This window comes from Mesocricetus auratus, unplaced genomic scaffold (genome assembly GCF_017639785.1).
Source record: "Mesocricetus auratus isolate SY011 unplaced genomic scaffold, BCM_Maur_2.0 Super-Scaffold_100043, whole genome shotgun sequence".
NCBI lineage: Eukaryota > Metazoa > Chordata > Mammalia > Rodentia > Cricetidae > Mesocricetus > Mesocricetus auratus.
This window is the reverse complement of record NW_024429220.1, coordinates 6615153-6633438: the sequence shown is the minus strand read 5'-3', so window position 1 is coordinate 6633438 and position 18286 is coordinate 6615153. Positions and strand designations below refer to the sequence as shown.

The window sequence follows — 18286 nt, the reverse complement described above, 5'->3', positions numbered from 1 at the left end:
TAACCAGGGAAGTGTGTGACAGATATAGTTACCCAGCAAATGAACTGAACAGTATTAAAGTTCATTCATATTACATTAATTTAGAAAAAAACTGTCTTACACAAACCTAGCAGTGTGCTAGAGGATGTGTTCAGTAAAAAGAATACAAGAATGTAAGGTTTTGAAGTGCTTTTAGATCTCTGATTTGGCAGTGCCATTCCTGGGACCTCTGTGGTGGGAGTCACCCATGGCGAGATCTGTGCAGGGCAATTCTTAGTGCGCCACGTGATAATAAAATTGTCTGAAACAGGAAGTGGGGGGGACTTCTTTCTCTTTTAATTATTATTGATTATTTGTGCGTTTTGCATTATGCATCCCCATCCCCATCCCACCCATCTTTCCAGGACCACCACACACACACACTCACACACTCACACACACACTCACACACACATACACTCACACACACTCACACACTCACACACACACATACACTCACACACACACATACACTCACACATACACCACACACTCATTCACCCTCTGCCCTTGCAACCCCACCAAGACAAACCAAAATTTAAAAGCAAAACCAAACACCAAACCAAAAAAAAAAAAAAAAGGAAAAGAATCTCATTGTGGGAGCTGTAGTGTGGTCCTGTGAGCCACACGGTTCACCCTTCAATCCATTCACCTTCACTTATTCATTGCCATGAGTCATTAATCTGGTTTGAAGTCTCTGACCTATGTGGAACCATCGATAATGGGCTCTTACTGGGGCCCCTCTCGGATATCCCGTTGTTGTCCTGTGTCAAGAAGATGCATCTCTTCACATACTCCAACAGTTCATAGGTTCAGTGGATATTGGGGTGGGCCAACTCATAGCCCTGGATCTAGGTCTGGATGGTAGCTGGACTGGTCAGCCTGCCAGCTGTTCCAGAGAGAGCTTCGTAATTTGTGATCATTTCAAATATATAGCCAGATTATATGCCTCTAAGTAAAGAGCAGAAAGCCAAAACAGCTGTTCTAGGGCAGTGGCTATTGCATATTTTACAGTTTTTAAACAATGTCACTTTATGTTTATAGTCATTTGACTTGGGCAAAACATCTCTGCATTGTGTTCCTTAATGGAAATTGATGCTACGATAGAAACCTCTTTTGACACTGGATTTTTTTTATTACTGATCTTGGCCAAAGCCTGCATGCATGCATGCATGCATACATGCATGCATACATACATACATACATACATACATACATACATACATACATACATGTGCATGGCTCTTGTCCCTCTAGGCAGCCATGTTCTGAAGGACAGCTGCTTCTCGGGCTGCTTACCTGCTTGTGTCCTCTGGGGATGAGAAAGAAAACACTTCCTGACTCCAGAAACCTCAGGATGGGAGCTCTCTGTTGAAGAGAACCTTCCAGAATTTACAGAGGGCCTGGGATGCGTCTCAGTAGCGGGGCCCTTGGCTGTGCAGCCGCTAGTCTGGTGAGCAGTGTCTCTGACGGAGAGCCTGGTCTAATCCCGCCCCTTTCCACAGTTGAACATAGGCTGTGCCAGTCAGTTCAGCAGTGCCGCCCCCGTTCTCCTTCAGTACTCACATGATGCTGGCATGTCCTGGTTTCTGGTGAAGGAAGGATGCTTTCCAGCCTCCGTTGGCAAAGGCTGCGAAGGGAACGCCCGAGAACTGAGTGAGCCCACCGTCTATTATACTGGGGACTTTGAAGAATGGACAAGAATCACCATCATCATCCCAAGGTCCCTTGCGTCCAGGTAAAGCAAGCTTTCTAGTGCTGTGCATTGCTTTATGTAGTCTGCATTGAGGCAAACATAAAATAAAAATAAAACTCGAGATAGAATTACCAAAATAGCATGAGTAGGTGGTGAAACCTATTTACTCACCTATTAATTCTTCAATAACTATTTGCTCATCACCTGGCTATGCTAAGCACAGCTCTGGGCCCTGGCGTAACAAAAGACGCTAAGGGCTGAAAGAACCACATGGCCTTACATCAAGCTGTTGCTATGCATAGATTCTTTATTTAATGCCTCCTTACATAGAAATGTTGAAGTATCTTGCAGTGTAAATGACCATTTAAATAGACTACTAAAACAAATAATAACTGACAAAATTTAAAATTCAGTGATGGAGGATAAGATAAATGGAATGAAAAATTGAAATGAATCAGTTAATTTAGTTCTCAACTTCTTGACAGCAAGAAATACTGGGTCTTTTCATCATCACTGGTAAGCTAAAAAAAATAGAAGACAAACAAAAGCAGATATGTTCTGATATTTTGTAAAGATATGTTTTTCCAAGTCCAATATTGTAGATTAAATTCTGTAGCATTTTGTATCAGATATAGCAGGTAAAAAAGAGATCGTTATTTTTCACTCTATCATTTTAGAAAAGATAAAGAAGCATTCTTCAAGTAGACACTTTTTGATTAAATTCTGGAGTGTAACATTCAGTGTGTCTTAGCCAAGGCCTTTTACTTCAGAACTGAAATGATACAAGAAGCTGTTTATATTGATACTTGATGGCATAACATTTATAGTGCAGAAACCCACTGGTGTCATTCAGCAATATCCAAGAGTCTTTATTTCTTAGATAAGGTAGGCGTATGCCCACATTCTTCAGAAGTTGGCATGGCCTAGTAAAATATGAATGAATGGAGCACTTGTCTTTCTAGACCCCAGCTGCACCACTGTGTTCCATGCGGTAAGCTAAAGCTACACACCAGCTCAGACCCCATGTGCAAGAAGCAGATTCTTTGCCAACCTATGCTGGATACATAAACTGAGTGAGAAACAAACTCTCATTGGATAATTCACCAGATTTGGAGCTGTTTCCTGCCAAGGGCAACCTGCCCTTCACTCCGGTACGGTAGTGGTGGAGGAAGCACAGTCACATGGCTGCTAAGCACGGTCCTTTCTGTCAAGTTTCTCACCTGATTGATCACAGATTTTTCTGAGCTCGGTCCAGCTCCTGAGATGATTGTGTTGTCTGCCTCCATCATTAGCTAAGTGTCTAACCTCAAGAACATGCACTGTAGTAGTTGGTAGTCAAGTGTCTGGGATGCTTATTTGATCAAAGATGCAAACATTCTGTGTGAGCCTAATCATTAAATATCAGCTGTTGCAAAAACTAGCCACTCAACTATTTCAGTCGTCAGATCCACAACATCAAGTTACAGGTAAATTCTTTGTCTTTATACCTCAGTGAATTTTTGTAGTTGGCAGAGACAAAACAAAAGAGAGGGGACAAGAAGAAATGGGAGTCAGTTACCTGGCCCACAGGAAGACTGATTGCCACCAAGAAGCTTGCTAATTCAGTCTCCTTTATCCAAAATCAGTGTCCAGGACGAGAGTTTCCTTCTCTAAGGCAGCTGTCCCTGAGAGCAGTCCTGTCCGTTGCACTTGGCGCCTGGTTTCTGCCCTGCACACTTCCCTCTCTGCAGAACCATTCAGCTCCTTAGGCCCAGTCTCATGTTTGCCCTCTGGGACGGCCACGTCACCTTGCCTCCCCTCCTTCTGAAGCTGTCTCTCAGTGTAGCCCTGTTTCCTTTGCTCTTCTCACCTCAACTGCTCCCTTCATAATCTATGAAACCACAGCCCCCAAACAGCTCTTCCGAATATACAAGCATGAAGTGGACCCCTTTGTTGCAATGATTAGAGTATCAGGGTGATGAAAAGACATCACTATAAAAACAGCCTGGTCGTGTCATCAGGAGTTGAAGAACACAAATCCAATGTGGATTTCTGAAAAATGTGTCTTAACCTGTAAATTAAAGTTTCTTCACCAGTGGCTAGAGGAATCTAGTTGATAAAACCACATAGGAGAGGTTAGGAAAGCTTGGCCCATCATTAAGTAGGCCAAAAAATTTTTTTTTGGTTTTTACGAGACAGGGTTTCTCTGTATTGTTTCGGAGGCTATTGGTCCAGCCCGGAGTAAGCCAAAATTTTGAGGCTCTCAGTATTTGAATATTTTCTTGGATTTCAGCTTTGGTAAAAAAAAGAAATCTTCTCCAGTAGAATCCAGCTTCCTGATTAACTTGGATCCCACCCAGCTTACTTAATGAATGCATTTGTGGTGAGGAGTCCTCTACTAAAGAGTAATAAATATATTTCTACTTATCCCAAGTAAATGAGCTATTGGTTTACTTTCTGTAACATGTTAAGCCCGGAAAGCTCCGAGTGCAGTTAAAACGCCAAGAGTCAAAGTGTCAAAACTTGGATCTATTTTGCTAGGAAGCAACATGCTTACAATAGTTACTAGAGCCTAGCTCTTTCAGAAATAATCTAAGAGGATTTTTCAAAGGAGAAGTTCATGCTCTTGAATCCACCCAATTCTTGACTACAGAAGACAGACGCTGGCAGTGGTAAACATATATCTGTGTATATACCATTCCCAACTCTCAGGGGCATCCCCATTGACACAAGAAATCTGCAAATAAAACTTACTGCCAAGGGCATATCTCCTACATTTTAATGTGAATCTAGACGTTATTTTTTGGCTAAACCTCTGGATTGTCTGACTAGTTCATCATCATTATCATTGTTATAATAAACATCTAATTAGTTTTTTATTTTTGAAATTGTAATATAATTACATCATTTTTCTCTTTCCTTTCCTTCCTCCAGATCTTCCCTCTTTACTCTTTCAAATGCATGGCCTCTTTTCTCACTAATTGCTGTTGTGTATGTATGTGTGGGTGGGTGTGTGTTCCTAAATATGTAAGTACAACCTGCTCAGTCAGTATAATGCTACTTGTATGTATGTATTGGATAACTAATTGATAGTCTCTTCTTTGGAGAAGACTACTTTTCCTATACTGGGCATTCCCTAGTTGCATACAGTGCTTTGTATAGGATGGGGGCTTCCTAGCCTCTGAGCTTTCCCCCTGCATATTAGTGTGTCTAGTTCAGCTCCTGTATAGGTAGACATGTTGGTGAACTTTATGGATGTAGTTTCTCACCTTCCAAAAAGACACAATCTTATAGCAAACTCCCTGTTCCATAGCTCTTATACTCTTTCAGCCATGATCCCTGAGCTTTGGGTTTAGGAGTTGGGTTTTGGAAGTTATCAGTTGAGATTGGGCTCCACAACTTGGCATTTTGATTGGTTGTGGCTTTCTGTAATTCTCTGTCTGTAGCAAAGAGAAGTTCCCTTGATGAGGGGTGAGGACTACACTTATCTGTGGGTATGAGAATTAATATTCAGAATGCAGTTAGGAACCCACAACACCACTTTAATAGACATTTTCTTAAACTGTTATGTCTGTATCTCAAATAATTATTGTGTTTCAGGGATACAACTTCATGAAAACACTTTGAGGTCAGGTGCATCAACAGCTTTAACAAATGAAACTTGGCCTGAAGATCAGAGTGTGGAGCTAGTCACTAGTTAACCACAGAGGCCAGGAGTGGTGGTGCACACCTTTAATCCCAGCACTCAGGAGGCAGAGGCAAACAGATCTCTATGAGTTCAAGGCCACCCTGGGCTATACAAGATTGATCAGTCTAAAAGAGAAACAGAGCCAAGTGGCGGTAGCTCACGCCTTTAATCCTAGTACTTGGGAGTCACACACTTTTAATCCCAGCACTATGACAGTGAGGACAGGCGTGATGTGGCTGGGCAGAGAGAGGAGTATAAGGAGTGAGGAGACAGGAGCTCGAGGCATTCAGTCTAAGAATTGGTAGGGACAGGATTGCCCATTCAGTCTGAGGATTCAGTAGAGGTAAGAACTATAGATTTCAACGGTTGCTTTCTTCTTTCTTGTCTTTCCTTCCCAAATGGCCATGGTTCAGCATCTGTAACTTGCCCACTGCTCTTTGGGTACCTCATGGTCACATCCAGTTCTAATTCTTTGCCAGCCGTTCTTACTACAGCAGCTTCGACGGCACCAACTTACTTGTGTTCAAGCCCAGTGTTGTGTCACTGAGACAAGAAGCAGGCATCAGGGGCTGGGTGCAGTGTAGAGAAATGCAAGCAGTGCACAGCAGTGAAGACACGGTAGTTTGGCACTGCGCGCTCATGGTGGTAGTTTGGCACTGCGCGCTCATGGTGGTAGTTTGGCACTGCGCACTCATGGTGGTAGTTTGGCACTGCGCGCTCATGGTGGTAGTTTGGCACTGCGCGCTCATGGTGGTAGTTTGGCACTGCGCGCTCATGGTGGTAGTTTGGCACTGCGCGCTCATGGTGGTAGTTTGGCACTCCGCGCTCATGGTCATGGCAGTAGTTTGGCACTCTGCGCTCATAGCAGTATTTTGGCACTCCCCTCTCATGGTGGTAGTTTAGTTTGGCACTCCCCACTCTGGCTGTAGTTTGGCACTCTGTGCTCATGGTGGTAGTTTGGCACTCCGCGCTCATGGTGGTAGTTTAGTTTGGTTTGGCACTCCCCGCTCACGGCAGTAAAGGCCGTTTTTCTTCGTCTGTTCACAGTTAGCGTTGCTAAGAGGCATCCCAGCTGGTTACTAAGAAATCACAGAGTAAGCATCTTGGAGGTTTAAAGGTGAGATAAGGAGGCAAGGGGGCGTCGAGGATGGCAGGTGACAGTAGAGCTGACTGCACAAGCTCTTCCTTCCCTTGTCAACACCAAAGAGCAAGAGTCCCTTTACATGTCCCAACAAAAAAACATTCTATTTGATGACCTCAAAAGCATGCCAATAATGTGTTGGAAAATGGGGTCAGAAGGAGTAGGGGGGAGAAAAGAGAGCATTGTGGCCAGTAAACATAATCAAAATACATTATATTTGTGTATGAAATTGTCAAATTATAAATAAATTTACATTTTTTCCAAATAATTTCTCTAAAACTGTCCATAAAATTAGCATGATGGAAGTATAAAGATTAACTAAAAAGGATAAAGATCATGGGTGAGAAAATCGGCAAAGACCTATGATATAGCTGACACACAAGTCCTCTGTAGGAAAAATGTAAGACTGATGTGTTTACATTCATGCCGGAAAAGAAATCAGGCAGACTTGAGAAAGATTTGAAAGACACCGTATGAAGGTCCAGAGTGCATCACATGGCATGCCGCTTAGGGAGTGTGACTCTGGTGAGGCTTTCTGGGCCTCTCTGCATTCCTTTGGTGAGACGTGGCTGTAATAGACGTGTTTCCCCCAACAGCAAGACCAGATTCCGATGGATCCAAGAGAGCAGCTCTCAGAAGAACGTGCCCCCCTTTGGCTTGGATGGAGTGTACATATCTGAGCCTTGTCCCAGTTACTGTAGTGGTCATGGAGACTGCATCTCGGGGGTTTGTTTCTGTGACTTGGGGTACACAGGTAAGGCCAGTATGTGTCTCTGACAACTTGCTGGTAAAAGTTCACTCTTGCACAGAAAACAGATTCTGTGTTTATCTTTTTCTGAGTCTAAGAATTCTAGAAATTGGACATCCAGGCACTGAGCTGCTAAGTGTTCTGTAGTTTCAAGCTACCTAGAAAGAAAACATGCTAAGTGTCACTCCCTAGAGAGAATGTGTTTGTTAATAATAGCAATTATAATGAACATTGCTTGGGGCCCTACATCATGCCAAACATTATGATAAATACCTTTTATTTTATCTCATTTGATTCTAACCCTGTTTACATTGGGGAAACTGAGGCAGAGAGAAGATTTTTATTTTAACAATTCTTCTTGGGTCCCATAGCTAGGCATTGCTAGAAATGGACCCTGGTTCTAAAACCCAAGCCAAGTTCTCAACTACATGCCTTCAGGGTCTCCCTAAGCTCTTCTCATGCATACACACACATGAAATACACTTCTCTACATTTAAAATTGAAATGCAAACATAAAATACTAAGCCCAAAGGAGAGCTTTATAAGAGAAAATTTTTTCATTTTTTTTAAACATTCACCTTTGGGTACTGCTATAGCAAAAGTTTTGAGATAGTTGAGATTAAAGCATAAAAATTGGAGAAAATATCTTAAGCTATAAAATCCTACTTCTAAAGTTTTTCTGGCCTCTTCCCAGTGTGTTGATACTCAAACCTTCATCTGGCAAGAAACCAAAGACAGACCGGCTCACTCTTGCAAGCCTCCTATGTCACGTAGAGTTTGGAGGCCAGCATTTTTTTAATTCTATGCTGACTCTCCTTGTGACAGTAAATGAATGACCTTATTGCAGACAGAATGTCTGCTCACACAAGTCCTCTAGGTAGGAACATTGTGGAGATGTTGATTCCTAGTACCAGTCTTCCTGTAAAATAAATACAGCTAAACTCTAAAGTGAATTTCTGGAATCCAGTTTCAGAAAGGGAGGAGTGATGAGCAAAAGGGGTCAAGACTGGGCTGGTGAAACCCACAGAAACAGCTGACCTGAACAAGGGGGAGCTCATGGACCCCAGACTGATGGCTGAGAGGCCAGCATGGGACTGATCCAGACTCCATGAATGTAGTGTCAGTGAGGAAGTCTCGGCAATCTATGGGGCCTTGGGTAGTAGATCAGTATTTATCCCTGGCATGCAAATGGACTTTGGCTGCCCATCCCACAATGAGGGATGCTCTCTCAGTCTAGACTCTTGTGGGGAGGGCCTAGGCCCTGCCCTGAATGAAATGGCAGACTCTGGAGATCCTCCATGGAGGGCCTCACACTCCCTGGGGAATGGAGTGGAGATAGGGTGGGGGCTGGTGGAAGGGCACAGGAGGAAGGAAGGGAGACGGAGCTGGGATTGACATGTGAGGCTTGTTTCTAATTTTTTAAATAAATACATATTAAAGGCTGGAAAGATGGCTCGGTGGATAAGAGCTCACGTTGCCCTGGAGGGGATGTGAGTTTATTTCCCAGCACCCACATCAGGTGGCTCGCAGCCAGCCACCTGCATCTGTAACTCCTGGGGGTTCTGATGCCTTCAGCTTCCACAGACACAGGCACTCACTTGTGCAGACTCGTATGTGTGCAAGGAAACATATATACATTTAATTAAGAAACTGTTTTTAAAAGTTAAAAATTGAAAGACAGAAATGACAAATTTCACTGATTTCTTCTTGTTGTCTTTGTGAGCCCAAACTGACTCTGAACTCACTTCTGATTCGTCTGCCTCTGTCTCCCAACTGCTGGGGTTTCAGGCACATGGCACATACCTAGCAATAATATGTCTGTTAGTAATAATTATGTTAGTAATAAGTTAGGGAGACATCTGCACAACGTGGACTCTTCCTTGCCCTGTATCAAGTGCATCTTGTAATGCTCAGCGATTCCAACAGCATGTCTATGTTTCTTTTCCCTGAAGCTACCCAAGGGAGCTGTGTGTCCAACATCCCTAATCACAGCGAGATGTTCGATAGGTTTGAAGGGAAGCTAAGCCCACTGTGGTACAAGATAACAGGAGGGCAGGTTGGGACTGGCTGTGGGACACTCAACGATGGGAGGTCCCTCTACTTCAATGGCCTTGGGAAACGGGAAGCGAGGACTGTCCCTCTGGACACCAGGAATATCAGGCAAGTTGTTGATTGGAATATTTCTTCTGAACATAGCTGAACATCGCTGGGTATCTTGTCCGACACTTCTACCTGTTGATTATATTGTGTAAAAATGAAGCTTAACTCAAGCTGTATAATAAAATAGATAGGGAATGCAAAACACACACACACACACACACACACACACACACCAGAGTCTGCTAATCAGCATACACTTATTGTCAAGGTCTCTGTGTCTTAGTTTACAAAACGTCTGTGTTATCCTGTAAACTCTTACACCTTGTAGCATAAATTGATGAAGTAAGTATATTTTCAACTTTGAATTTTATGTCTGGAAATGATTCTCCCATGTACTTAGGTGGTCCATTTGTGGTCACTACTAAAAACTGCCTCCCCCTCCCAAATTTAAATGCCTTCCCTGCCACCTACTGGTAAAACCAACAACTGTTCGACTCTGAGGTCAAATGAACTAGTAGCACACCTAAAATGAAACTGTGCTTTTTACATCCGTTAAATTACCTGGAAATTAGAAGGAAGAAAGTGAGAAAAATAAATAAATTTCAGGTATGGTCTTTACTAAAAATTCAGTGTTGCCTTTCATATGTTTTCTGCTGTTAGTCTGCTCCAAGTTCCTTCAGCATCCAGTCCTCAAAGATCTGCAGGGTTCACTGCCTGCCCAGCAGGGTTCACTGGCCGCCACGGGCAAAGGCCCAGTTTGCATCACCGCACTGAGTGTGAGGTGTGAGAAATTTAGCCAGCTCACTCTAAGTCAGCATTGGGCAAATGACGGTCTGCCTTTCTAGAACCTTTAATGTCTCAGTGGGGAATATTCTTTCCCTCATCTGAAGTTTCCAAGGTTGCATTATCTAGATTTTTTTTAATTTGTCATGAAATTACATCAGCTGTCACAATGAAAACAATTTTTTTCTTTTCTTTAGATCATGATACAGAATAAGGTCATTGTTCATATCAATTAACTCTTTAAGTGTTTGCCAAATTAATTTACTGTGGTCTATCTCTTCCTGGCCCTCATCTGTCCCTCTGTTTTTGGAAGTGGCATTGGCAATGCTAGAGTCGCTTTTCCCTTTTTCGTAAGTAAACTAAAGCCTGTATGTGTGTTTGCTTCCCAGACTTGTTCAGTTCTATGTACAAATTGGAAGTAAAACGTCGGGTATCTCATGCATCAAACCACGGGCCAGAAACGAGGGTAAGCTGAAACAGGTGTTAGATTTTTTTTCAGTTAGTTTTAGCATTTATGTGTAGAGGTGTCTATGCATGTGTACATGTGTGTACTGGGTATGAGCCAACATGTGAGTGCTGGGAATCGAACCCAGGTCCTCTGGCAGAGAAGCCAATGAGTTCACAACTAAACCATATCCCAACCCCATGCTAGCTATGTTTCTATAGAAAGTATAGCAACTTTGGCTAATGAGCCCCCCCCCCCAAAGTCTGCTGTGGGTTTCACAAACCGGAAACTCATTCCTGTCCTCTGTTCTGCTTCATAGAAAGAGTTGCTGTGTGCACCACAGACCCCAAGATTCTCCTTGAGATCCTTAAGCCTGAAACCTTGACTGCCCTAGGTCTAGGCAGAATCAAATGACATTTGTTTTAGTGAATTCTATTTCTTTGTAACTCAATGCAGAGAGGGTAAAACAACAGGAGAGATTTTTGTATTCAGTGTGAGGACTAAACTTGTTAGCACAGAGAATTATTGAATTACATATCAAATTCTACTTCTGCCTTAGACATTCAGTTCAGGAGGGAACAAAATCCTTGTGTAATTGAAGGTTGACTTTTCTGAGTACCTATTTGCCATAGACACTGTCTTAGAACTGTTTAACAGTGTGGAGAGTGAGGCATGGTGTAGCCTAGGAACTTGTACACAGTCATATGGCTAGTAAGTAGACACACAAGGATTTGAACCACCAACTCCAGGATGTATGCGCTGGCATCATGTGGCCCTCCCTTCTCTTGACCCAAGCTCCATTCTCACTGGACTCCCAGTTTCTGCCCCCAAATTACAAGGTGCTGAAAAAAATTCAACAACAGCCTTGAAATATAAGCGGCTAGGACTCTTGTAGGAACCCTGGATGTAACTAGTTCTCAGCACACAATCCACAGTCTTCTCTATGGGTCTCCCTCCAAACTTCAATCTTAGAACATCACCGGGGTCTACAGCATCACCACCTAGGTGTGTTACTGTCAGACTGTGGCTGTGTATGATACGGTAGACCAAACAGACCGGCTAGTCAGCAGACTTCGGAGAGCTCTGGTCAACACTGGTCATCTCTGTGTCATGCCTGTCTGGAGATTTAAATGGTTTCCTGTGACTGTCTTAATACTTTTGCTCTAATAATTATTCAAATCACCCTTTGCTGAGGAAGCAGTCTAGAAACCTCCATAGGCTATGTTGCATTCCTTCATCTCTTCTACAGATGTATATGGAGTCTGTTTTAAATTGGATACTGTTGTGGGCACTGCAGATACAATGTCACTACAATGTCACCACAGATGTATCAGTCATAATGAGCTAGTTTATGCTGCAGTAGCAAATAATCCTTTCAAAAATAGAAATAAAATGTTTTCTAATCCATTGCGCTACACTTTCTTCATGGATTATCTGATGTCCTTATACCAACACTCAAAGTACTGAATGAGTGCTGGGTGGGAGCTAGGTGTTACCAGCCATGTGGCAGAGAGGAAGAGGAAGTGTCCTGAAGGTGACAAGAGGCACAAGGCCACCATGAGCAGGATGGGAAACAGCATGAATGACCACGTGACAGGCAGCTCTAGTAAAAGAAGTCAGGCACGAAACAATAAAGAAAAAATAAAGAAGTTTGGATTGCAAGAGGAAGAGCCGGAGATTAAGCACACAGGGGGTGGCTGACTTTAATACCACAGGCTGGCCACCAGCTCGCCAAGCAAATGGCAGTTGTTCAGCTTAATGCAGCAGAACCTGAGTCTTGTGAAAACCTGTATTTGTACCCCTGTTTGTGTATAAGACTTAAAAAGACTTTGTTGGAAGCATGCACTTACCATCGACACGCTCTGTACCCGTTACTGATGTTATTTGTCGGGCTAGCTCCCCTTAGGATCCTTTTAGGAACAAGCAATTTGTTCTCAGCTGGTCTTGAACCATCGTGTCATCCATATAACTCACATCCCATAGGCATTTCTCCTTTTATTGAAGATTGGTTGTTAACATGTAAATCTGACTAAATCCTTGAACAAATCTCTCCTGAGGATGAAAGTGAGAATTCCTTACCTACTCAAGCTGAAACACCAATTTACATATTTGGAATTAAACCCAAAATTAGGCCATCTTCAATAAGACTAGGCAGGATGCAGATGGGGTTGTGGTTTAAACAGAGAAATGTCTTCCATGCTTTAAACGTTCAGTAGATGGGCTAAAATGGCTTGACTTACTCAGGCATACAATGTACAGTAGTGAAAAAGCAACCCGCACAAACTGGATATTGCCGCTTCCACCCCCCCCGACATTCCTCCCTCTCTGCTTGTCTGGAGGCGCTATCTCATCGCTCTCTGGAATTAAGGTTTCACCCCTGCAGACCTCATTGCAGCATGGAGGTAGACATATAGGCAGCAAGCAGCACCAAATGAAAAGCACACCCCTGAACCATGCCTGAGCCTCCTGAGATTGTTATTTTCATAAAGCTCTTTCAGAATTTGCATTTGCAAATGACGAACTTAGACTTTGGGATGCTCCGGATAGAATCTAAATCTCAGCTACATGGTCTGTAGCAGGTTTATGTTTCCCTGACGAGCCCACTCATCACTCATCCAAAGCTGAGTGTTCTTCAAAGAAGCTAGTGTGTTTCTTGTTTCCATTTACTGGGAGTCGGTGCATTAGAAGCTGATGGGAAATTGATGGACCTTTGGGTCCACTAATTCTTGCTTGGAAGTTAGATGATGAGTGTTCCTTCTCTGAGACACAATTTGGAGTTGCTGCAGTTTTGCTGTTTAAAAACACTGTTCCTTGCCTCTAAGAAAGCTGTCTGCATCCCTATGTCTTGTACCTCAGGACTTGTTGTTCAGTATTCAAATGACAATGGGATACTCTGGCATTTGCTTCGGGAGTTGGATTTCCTGTCGTTTGTGGAGCCACAGATCATTTCCATTGACCTGCCACGGGAAGCAAAGACACCTGCCACAGCTTTCCGGTGGTGGCAGCCACAGCACGGTCAGTCACTGCTCTCTCCAACTTTGCTGGTGGCTTTTTATTTTTTTATCACCTGGCATCCACATCCAACTTGTAATGTATATGTGTGTTAATTTACTGTCTATTTCCAGACAATTTGATTTAAAATCATGGTCACAAAGATTTTCCTATTGCTGTGTAATGAACCTTCTCCAACTGCCGCTGTTCATCTGATTGCAGGGAAACATTCAGCCCAGTGGGCTTTGGATGATGTCCTTATAGGAGTGAATGACAGCTCTCAAACTGGATTTCAAGATAAATTTGATGGCTCTATAGACTTGCAAGCCAACTGGTATCGAATCCAAGGAGGCCAAGTTGACATTGACTGTCTCTCTATGGACACTGCCCTGATATTCACCGAAAACATAGGTATATATTGCCACCACATAACAAAAGGATATTTGATTACCTACAGGACTAAATTAACTAAAGCTCAAAAGGAGTTTTCTGCTATAAAATTATGTGCTTAACTTCCTTTGATGAAAGAGGCTGGGTATGAGGGTAGGGTATATACATTGTCCTCTAGAATAGCCTGGTGACCGGTGCCTGCTGGAACATTCTTTTATGGAACATGATAAGGAGATGTCTTAAAGGCAGAAAAATATCCACCAGAGGACATTCCTATATTTTGCAGTTTGCAAAATTGAGAGTTTATGACTCTGTGAGTCCCTCTTAACAGCCTGCCATGTTTCTGATTCGCAGGTAACTATATTAAAACAACAAATGTGAGAAGAAAAGCCAATGCGAATCTGAGACACTGGGCACAAGCCATGATTTGGGTTGCTGCAGAACTGTTGGTAGCACGCATACCCATCAGAAGAAGAGAGTGTCATTCTGTGCTGGTCTTAACCCTGTGCTGCTTTGTTTGCTAGGAAAGCCTCGGTATGCTGAGACCTGGGACTTCCACGTGTCAGCAACAAGCTTCTTACAGTTCGAAATGAGCATGGGCTGCAGCAAGTCGTTCAGCAGCTCCCATAGTGTACAGCTCCAGTATTCTCTGAACAACGGCAAGGACTGGCATCTTGTCACTGAAGAGTGTGTCCCTCCAACCATTGGCTGTGTGTATTACACAGAAAGTTCAGTTTACACCTCAGAAAGGTTCCAGAACTGGAGGCGGGTCACGGTCTACCTTCCACTCTCCACCAAGTGAGTCTCGCCATTTGACTGCATGTTAGGTTTCTGTCACCTAATTTGAAAATAATGGTGATTCTGCCCAGGAATAGTGCTCTTCAGAGTTGCAAGGACCAGCTTAGGAAGGAGTGTAGGACGAGGTGTCTTGGGTTGCTGATTTTAAACATAACTAAGCAGCTCCCAACATTGTGGAAACTTCTCCACACAATGACTTCCTCATTGAGTTCTCAGCTCTGCTCCTGACTGTGCATCCAGTATCCTGCACTTACAGTTTTTCTGTGTTAAGTACATACAGAAATATTTATATTCCTTGTACAATTCAGATAAGTCATGCAAGCAGAAGATGGGAGAAAGATTAGTAGACACTCAAGTGTGTTGTTTGGTCTGAAATAGTTTTCAATGGACCCGTGAAGCTTAAAAGCCTGCCTGTAGTTCATTTTTGGACAAAATAGTTGTTAAATACTTAACTGTATTTTCAGTATTCTGGTACCCAATGGATAAACTGATGCCAGGACCCAGCTACATGATTTAGGATAGCACACAGCTAATCATGTTTATCGTGTGAAATGTTAACGGAGACTGTACGAGATGATCTGCCTGGAGGTCTGGGGAAGGTCCCTGGAGAAGCTGCTATCTCTGCTGAGTAAGACAGAGTAGGGATGGATTGTCCAGGGGAAGAGGAACGTGGGAGACCACACCTGCTGCTGTGAAGCAGAGAAAGACTTACAGCCAGAAGAAGCAAGAGCTGATGGGGAGAGTCAAGGATTTGGTGATGCCAGACATAATTGTGAGCCAACATGTGGTTGCTGGGAATCGAACTCAGGACCTCTGGAAGAGCAGTCAGTGCTCTTAACCTCTGAGCCATCTCTCCAGCCCGCCAGACATAATTGTATCGGGATAGATAGGCTGCCATGAAGAAGAGGGCAGATCCTGGAAGGCTGCGTCTTGGTCTTGACAGTGCACACGATGAGTCACCACAGTAGTGTTAAACAGAGTAGTTTGTCATGAGATTTTCATCCTAAAGCCACCGTGCTTGGCACTGCCTCAGGTTGAGGGGGAACCTGTATGGAGAAACAGTGGTGCCTGAGATGGCACTACTGAATCAACCTCTGGGAGACCATGTTCTGTACTCCAAGTCCCAAGTCTTTTCCCACCCAGCCCGTTCCTCAGCAGCAGCTGTTGCTGTGTGGTGAGGCTGCCTCTGCTTCTGGAGAGAGCGCTCCTGTGACCCAGCATGCTATTTACCTTTCTCACTGCGGTGACGAAATACCCACAGAAGCAGTTTAAGGAGCCGGGGTTTGTTGTGAGTCACAGTTCTGAGGTGAAGTGCATCCTGGCAGGGAAGTCACGGCAGCAGGCGTGTGAGGCAGCGAGCTGGTCACGCTGCCAACAGAAATGGATGCCCGGACTCCGCTTCCTCCTGATGCAGGCGCTGCCTCACCCGTGGCGCTGCCCACGATCATGCTTTCTCCTTTTCCAGGGCCCCTCCCTCACCATGGCCCTGCCCATGTGCAGAGCGGAACTTCCGTCTCAGCTGAACCCTCCTGGATGCACCCTCGCAGATTCTCCCACAGGTGTTTCCTGGGAGATTTTAAATCCAGCAAAGTTGACAATGAAGATTAGCCATCGTGCTTAATGTTTTCCTAACAGCAGGCTGTCAGCACCATAGAAAGTAGAGAGCTGTAGCCAGTTCTCGGCTTTAGAAACAGCACGTTGAGGAACAATGTAGGAAACTCAACTATGGTAGGAACCCGTAGACTCTGAGAAACCATTAGGGTCAGTGCAATGGGATCCTCATTGCCAAAACAATGTTAAGTTCCCAGTTTCTCCCTTTGTTGAGCCTTTGCTCTTCCCCTAGTGCCGATTAGCAGTGGAATCCTGAAATCAAACCCTAAAATTCTCTGCCTACTTCATGAACACAAAGCAAGATTTCCAGATAACTTTTCTATGTCACACACGTTGACTTTCCTATGAGAGAAGTGGTGACATGTTTGAATAGCGTGCGTCCTGCTCTCTCTGTGGGTCAAGAAGAAAGAGCATTTAGTACGTAGTATGAAAATAGAAGGATCTCAAACGGCAGAAAACTGGACTGTGAGAGAGGGTGCTGGGGAAAAGGGAAATAAAATAGCTCTCCATGTTCCATGCTTTCAAAATTGCCTACAGACCAGCTGTGTTTTGTGGTTCGTTTTGATTGTTTTTGGTTTTGTTTTCTTTCTCTTCTTTTTTCCCTTTAGTTCTCCTAGGACACGGTTCAGGTGGATCCAGGCCAACTACAGCACAGGAGCAGATTCCTGGGCCATTGATAATGTTGTGCTGGCCTCGGGGTGTCCTTGGATGTGCTCAGGACGAGGGATTTGTGACTCTGGACGCTGTGTGTAAGTTAGTAAAACACAGTTTCCTTCTTTGCACAATGACACTGGCTCGCTGAAGTCATAACAAAGGCTGCTTTTCTCCTCTCGTTTCCTCTGTAGGTGTGATCGGGGCTTTGGTGGGCCTCACTGTGTTCCTGTCGGTCCTCTCCCCTCCATTCTGAAAGATGATTTCAACGGGAATCTGCATCCTGACCTTTGGCCTGAAGTATATGGTGCAGAGAGGGGGAATCTGAACGGTGAGACTATCAAATCCGGAACGTCTCTGATCTTTAAAGGGGTGAGTGAGGTTCTGTGTCCCCTCTATCGTCCCTGAGTCTTGCTGCTCCACACAAATGCATGTCAGGTCTCTCCAGCATCTGCTACTTCCTGCACAGTTATCCGTTACTTCCTGCACAGTTATCTGTTACTTCCTGCACAGTTATCTGTTACTTCCTGCACAGTTATCTGTTACTTCCTGTACAGTTATCTGTTACTTCCTGCAGTTATCCGTTACTTCCTGCACAGTGCTGTCTTCAGTGTGCACCCCGCTTCTTTCTAATGAGTGCATTTGCTTCTCCTCTTTTTCTTGCTCCTTCTCCTCCCCAACTCCCTCCTGCCTCTGAGGTAAGTCTTGCTGTGTCTGCTGCATTCTTTTTCATGGTCCTTTGGACACAGCGTCTTCCCTCTGCTTGGAGACCAGGTTCTTCTTACTTCCTGCTAGAATATATTACAATACATGTGTGCATGACTGCTAGAATTTGGTGACTGGGAGGTAGCATTTCATTTTACTGAATTTTTATCTTATAGCATTCGTAAGTGATCTTATGACATCTTTCCCTTTGTTCTAAAAAAACAAAACAAAACAACTTCTTCTTGCCAGTAGTCTAATCGGTCCTTACAGGTGACTAGAAGACAAGGATGTTAAGTCACGTGAGCTAGCTCTCACAGACCTTGCTAATGTTCTTTTGTATTCCACCCTAGATATCTAGTTAGAGAAGCACTAAACGGTGGAGCTCAGCTGGCACCTCCCCGTGTGTGAATGCATGACATGTCCCGCCCCTCTCAGCAAGGAGAAATTGGCCAATCTAGGTGTGCAAATGAAGTCCTTGACAGAAGTCTGCATGGGTTTCTACACAACATAATGAGTCATACTGAGCACTAAGAAAATTAGAC

General features: G+C 43.8%; 1 protein-coding gene across 5 annotated transcripts in view; it reads left to right on the top strand.

The window, feature by feature from the left end:
* Reln (reelin) overlaps positions 1–18286 on the top strand; it is a 437778-nt gene that overhangs the window by 340221 nt on the left and 79271 nt on the right. For all 5 annotated transcript variants that reach the window (XM_040735124.1, XM_040735123.1, XM_040735122.1 and 2 more), the window contains exons 28-36: positions 1524–1756; positions 7119–7276; positions 9223–9430; positions 10543–10619; positions 13455–13613; positions 13812–14000; positions 14504–14777; positions 16997–17137; positions 17234–17411. In XM_040735124.1, coding sequence (XP_040591058.1) covers positions 1524–1756; positions 7119–7276; positions 9223–9430; positions 10543–10619; positions 13455–13613; positions 13812–14000; positions 14504–14777; positions 16997–17137; positions 17234–17411 — 1617 coding nt within the window. The remainder of the gene's footprint in view (positions 1–1523; positions 1757–7118; positions 7277–9222; positions 9431–10542; positions 10620–13454; positions 13614–13811; positions 14001–14503; positions 14778–16996; positions 17138–17233; positions 17412–18286) is intronic.